We start from the raw sequence: 6,035 nt of genomic DNA, 5'->3' as shown, positions 1-6,035 counted from the left end.
CATGGGCCGAACTCTTGGGCTCCGACAAGTGGGCCAACCTCTTAAACCCCCTCGACCTCTCCCTCCGCCGTCTTATCCTCCGCTGCGGCGACTTCTGCCAAGTCACGTACGACGCCTTTCATCGAGTGACCGCACTCTTCTCGCTTACTGCGGTGCCAGCGATACGGCAAGCGCAACCTACTCCCCAAATCTAACTTCCCTTTCGCCGAAGAATACTCCGTCGCCGACTTCCTCTACGCCACCTCCGACCTCGGGCTTCCCATTGCCTTCCTCTTCTCTCTCTCCCGTGAATCCTGGAGCATGGAATCCAATTGGATTGGATACATAGCCGTCTCCTCTGACTCTGCCGCAGTCGCCAATGGTCGTCGAGAGATCTATGTCGTTTGGCGAGGGACGATCAGAGATCTTGAGTGGGCCGACGTGATAAAGCCTGAACTCGTTTCAATCCAGCCCATTTTGTCCACCGAGGACGAGAAAGTAATGAAGGGTTGGTTCACTATGTATACCTCTTCTGATGCGAAATCTCCATTCAATAAGTTGAGCGCTAGAGACCAGCTTTTATCCAGAGTCAAGACTCTGGTTGAGCTCTATAGTGGCGAAAACTTGAGCATAGTCTGCGTCGGCCACAGCCTTGGAGCCAGCTTGGCCATTTTAAGCGCGTTCGACATTGTGGAAAGTGGACTGTCGAAAATATCCAACGGCAAAAATCACTTCCCCGTTGCCGCAATTGTATTCGGCAGTCCACAGGTCGGTAACAAAGCCTTCAACGACAAACTTGAAAATCTACCAAATCTCAGTGTTCTTCACGTCAAGAACAAGATTGACTTGATCCCTTTATACCCAAGTGGGCTACTTGGGTACGTTTACACTGGAACAGAGCTTGTCGTCGACGCCAGGAAATCGCCATTCTTGAAGGATTCAAAGAATTCGAGCGATTGGCACAATCTGCAGGGGATTTTGCACGCGGTTGCAGGGTGGACTGGTGAAAAGGGGGAGTTTGAGTTGAAGGTGAAGAGGAGTGTTGGGTTAGTGAATAAGAGCTCGGAGTATTTGAAGGACGAGTTGTTGATTCCTGGGTCTTGGTGGGTTGAGAAGAATAAGGGGATGGTGATTAAGGAGGATGGAGATTGGGAGTTGGCTGAGTTGGATGAAGATGATTTGCCTGCTCCTCCTGATTCTTCTACTTATGTTCCAAGTGATGGTGATTTGAAATTGAAACCTGGTGTTGATTCTTCTTCTTCTATTTCTGCTACTGGGAAGAGGGGAAGCTCTAAAAGTGGATTGTTCTGCAAATGTTTTGGAGGTGTTTGAATAATTGGATTTGATTTGGTTTATCTTTGGCCTGTTATCTATGTTTGGGTACTAAGTATTGATGTAAATTTATTTAGATCGAAGTGTTTGAGAGCTTTTTATTTTCATCTAATTTGATTATTAGTGTGAAAAAGTTTTATTACTCTATTATTTCAAAGCTCAAAATTATGGTAAAGGTTGCAGATTATATCTTTGGTCTCTAATAAATTCTAGAGGTTGAACACTTTTCTCATTTGCCAAAATCTAAATTATTTTATGCAATGAAGATGTTTCTTAAATTCTATGTAAATTTGTATCTGGTGAGATTTGAATTTTTTTTATAGAAAATGATGAGATTTGAATTTGAAGTGTTTCACTACATCAAATTTCCATGGTTGTAGTAAAAAAACAAGGCTAATTATAAGGGCTATACAAAGAATAATCTGGTTCCAAACAAATTATTAGGGGAAGTGGGAGACTAAACAAAATTCATGATTTTTGTGAATTATATGTCAAACTTTGGTTGTTGATATTGTTTTGTCCCTGTCAGAGATATGGAGGGGAAGGTAACATCAATGATCTGGCCATATATGTTAGTATTAATGGGACATATATCTGAATTATTGCCGGTACATTGTTCTCATCATGTATCAACTTTCTTGTGTGCACATGGTAGTACAAGAAACTCAGTTATTTCACTCTTCTTGCATTGCCTCTGCTGATATATCAATGCAAATTAATTAATAACTTACCAGAAAAGATTAACATGAAAAAGAGTGCAGTTATACTTTTTCTTCCTTCCATTGTTTTGTTATTTCTTTTTGTCACTTTGAACCATCTTTTATGTCATGAAAAGAAAGGAAAGAAGAAATTGAAGTAGTCGTTTTCTTCATAGAAAAGTTTTCTCAAAATATCTGACAATGGTAATTCTATAAATAAAAATTTTCTGTAGATTTCCGTAAATTGTGTTTGGTTCAAAAAATTTATAGAAATGTTTTTTGTAAAGTACAAAAAAGTACCAAAATTTACAGAAATCGATTTCCTCTCAAAATGGATGGAAATCACCTAGAAATCTGACACCACATTAACATTTTTCTATAAAATTGACACTTTTCTATAAATTTAGGGGGTGTTTGGTTCAATTTCTATAAATTATAAAAAATCTTGCTATTTTTTATAAAGTTATGAGTCATTTTCTTGTTTGAACCAAACAAACAAAGTAAAAAAAATGATACTTTTTGACTTCTCAAAAATTTCCCTATAATTTTTTAAAGAAATATAAGGAAATCATATTTTGGGTGGAAAATATTTCCTATAATTTGTAGAAATTGAACCAAACACCCCTTTATTAGAGAGGTGATGACTAGAAGTTAAATGCGCACAGAACTTACCATACTTGAAGTTAAAGAAACTAGTTTTCTTTGGATTTGGATCCTCTCCACTACAAAAAAAATAGTGGAGAGACCACTACTTTTAATCTCAATTGTTGATTATTTAGTAGGCGGTTATTATGATACAATCTAAATCTAACACTCACCATACTCCTGTGTATTGCACTTATTCCTAATTTGTACTCAAAGAAAAAATTATAACCATCAGCTAGATAATCAATGGTTGTGATTATGTAATGGTCTCTCCACTACTTTTTAGATAATACGGAGAGGATCCAAATCCGTTTTCTTTAGACTCTTTGCTGCATATCAATTGTGACCATTAAAGCCGAGATTGGACGGAGCTTTCTGTTTTCCTAAAATTTTGTGTGGACCATTTAGTTGGGTTTTGTATAAATTTAATTATACATATATTGCAAATAAGGTCCCAATAAACTATTTGATCGATAACAGACAGGTTAGAACGGAAAAAAGCTTAATAACTATCCTCAAATGCAGAAATAAATTGATACAAGAGTAGATATCTAGGATTTAATCAAAAATATATCTCTTCACGTAATATTAGCCACTCATGTGAAAATTGCACATAATTATGTTATATAGGGAGGTTTTATGAAAAATAATAATCTTAAAGTCGAAGTAGATTTTATGTTAACCTCAAAGTCAAAAAAAAAAGATTTCATGGTAACCCCTAAACTTAAGGGGGCTTATATGACATTTTTAAAAGTTATGACGATTATCTAATAATCATCCAAGGTAATTAAAGGGAGTTTTATTGAGATTTAGCCTTTTATCACGTACCAATAAACTTTGAGGTTTTCTGAGAAACCCCCCTGAAAGCTTGAGTAGGTCTAGTCAAATTGGGTATTTTTTATCATGTACCTATAAGAGATCTATTAGTCGAAAAAGGTCCTAAAGATAAATTAGGAAGATGTTTTTCTTTGATATTTTACACTAGGTATTTATCAAATGGAGAGAAATACGATAGGGAATGGTTAGTTTATTCAAAGGATATCGATAAAGTATTCTGTTTTGTTGTAAATTGTTTAAAAATGGTTTTAAGAAAAGTTTTTTAATAAATGAAGGAGTTAATGATTGGATACATCTTAGTGCTAGGCTTAAAGAACATGAAACAACTAATGAGCACATGTTTAACATGAGTACTTGGCTTGATTTACACATAAGATTAAAGAAAAATAAAACAATCGATAAAAATATTCAAGAGAAAATTAATAAAGAGAAGGAATATTGGAAGAAAGTATTATAAAGAATAATTTCTGTTGTTAAATATCTTGCTAAACATAACTTAGCATTTCGAGGAACAAATGAGAGAATTTATCAAAATAATAATGGAAATTTTTAGGCCTAATTAAAATGATTGCAGAATGGGATACGGTAATGCAAGAACATGTTCGACGTATTGACCATGATGAAATTCATTATCATTATCTTGGTCCTAGCATTCAAAATGAATTGATAAGTATGTTAGCTTCTAAAATCAAATGTGCAATAGGTCAAGGGTATGATAACGGGTCTAATATGAAAGGGAGACACCAAGGTGTACAAAAAAAATTACTTGATATAAATCCTAGAGCATTATACACGTCTTGTGATTGTCATAGTCTTACTTTAACACTTTGTGATATGGCAATTTGTTGTGGTAAAGCAAAAGACTTTTTTGGAGTGATACAATGCATTTATACATTATTTTCTCACTCAACAAAGCGATGACAAATTTTGATAAATAATATAAAATGTTTAACTGTGAAGCCACTATCGGCTACACGTTAGGAAAGCCATGTTGAAAGCGTTAAAGCAATTAGATTCCAAACGCTTGAAATAAGAGAAGCACTACTTCAGTTAGCAGAAACTGATAATGACTCCAAAATAAAGAGTGAAGCAGATTCTTTAGCAACACATGGAATTAAAAATTTTGAATTTTTATAAAGTATGATTATTTGGTATGATATATTGTTTGCTGTTAACTTAATTAGCAAATCTTTACAATCTAAAGACATGCTTATTGATATTGCTATAGATCAAGTAAAAGGATTGATTAGGTTTTTCGAGGATTATAGAGAAGTTGGGCTCACACAAGCTATGGCAATTGCTAAAGAAATTGCTACTGAAATGGAAATTGATTCTGTATTTCAAGTAAAACGTCAAATCCGTAGAAAAAGACAATTTGATGAGAATGTTAATGAGGAGACAACACAATCAGCTGAAGAATCTTTTAGAATCAATTATTTTTTGTATATTGTAGATCAAGCTATTGGTTCACTAAAGAAAATGTTTGAGCAATATAAAGCATATGAAGATATTTTTGGATTTTTGTTTGGTTCAGAAAAGTTAAATTCATTAGATGATAATAATTTGAAAGTATGTTGTGATAATCTTGAAATTGTTCTAAAATATAAAACATTTTCTGATCTTGATGGGAAAGATTTATTTGGAGAACTAAAAATCTTACGAAATATTTTACCAAAAGAAACAAAGATGGCTATTGATATATTGAATTTCTTAAAAACACAAAATTGTTTTCCAAATGCATGTATTGCTTATAGAATATTATTGACTATACCTGTTACAGTCGCATCTGCAGAAAGAAGTTTTTCAAAATTAAAATTATTAAAATCTTATCCGAGATCGACCATGTCACAAGAAAGACTAAATGGACTAGCTTCGATATCCATTGAAAATGATTTTATAGATAAAATTGATGTTAAAGGCTTAATTAGTGATTTTGCAGCTAAAAATGCAAGGAGAATAATTTTTCGATGATACTTTTTGATGCTAAAGACTTCGATATATGATGAAGGTAAGCACAGATATAAGAGGAACATAATATGCAAGTATTTTCTTATTGTGGACTATTTGCTCTATTAGAAAGCTATATTAAGGTGGGATTACATGCATTTATTTGATCAGTAATATTTTATTCAGGTGATTGAAGAGATGAATAATGGGCAATAGCACTTGAAAAGTATGTTAAAGACTATCCAGATGTAAAAAAATCAAGTAACATTTTAATGTCTGATATTTTGTATATAGAAAAGTGTCATATGTTTACTTTTCGCATAGGGCCCCTAAAATCTCAGAACGGACCCTGAGTGTATGCATCTTGAGTACTCCATAGGCAAAAATTTCTCCATTTTATGGAAAGGCAGGAAGCAGTGTCCCCACGTTAATAATATGAAAGATATGGTTCGTAGAGTTAAAGACTAATTACTGTTGCACCCGGTCCATAGAGTTGCTCTTTCAAGAAAGATTGAGGACCAATGGATTGCGACTTCAGGGGATGAAATTTAAACACTTGTTCATGATAATACAACCAGCTCAAATGCATGTTCATAC

General features: G+C 34.0%; 2 protein-coding genes across 2 annotated transcripts in view; both read left to right on the top strand.

Annotated features, from left to right (window-relative positions):
* LOC109822238 (phospholipase A1-II 5-like) overlaps positions 1-1,498 on the top strand; it is a 1,696-nt gene extending 198 nt beyond the window's left edge. Inside the window, 2 exon segments of the mRNA XM_020388401.1 lie at positions 1-128; positions 130-1,498. The exon segment at positions 1-128 is cut by the window's left edge and continues 198 nt beyond it. Coding sequence (XP_020243990.1) covers positions 1-128; positions 130-1,311 — 1,310 coding nt within the window. The 3' untranslated portion in view covers positions 1,312-1,498.
* Positions 4,698-5,462, top strand: LOC109820799 (zinc finger MYM-type protein 1-like). The gene has a single exon (XM_020386997.1). It carries the CDS (start codon positions 4,698-4,700, stop codon positions 5,460-5,462), a length of 765 nt encoding a protein of 254 aa, XP_020242586.1.

This window comes from Asparagus officinalis, chromosome 8 (assembly GCF_001876935.1).
Source record: "Asparagus officinalis chromosome 8, Aspof.V1, whole genome shotgun sequence".
NCBI classification, from domain to species: Eukaryota; Viridiplantae; Streptophyta; class Magnoliopsida; order Asparagales; family Asparagaceae; genus Asparagus; species Asparagus officinalis.
The sequence above is the reverse complement of the archived record's forward strand: the minus strand, read 5'-3'. Positions and strand labels throughout refer to the sequence as shown.

What these genes read in the sequence shown, in the direction of transcription:
- LOC109820799 (XM_020386997.1), top strand. Translation starts at nt 4,698, where the DNA reads ATGCTTATTGATATTGCTATAGATCAAGTAAAAGGATTGATTAGGTTT.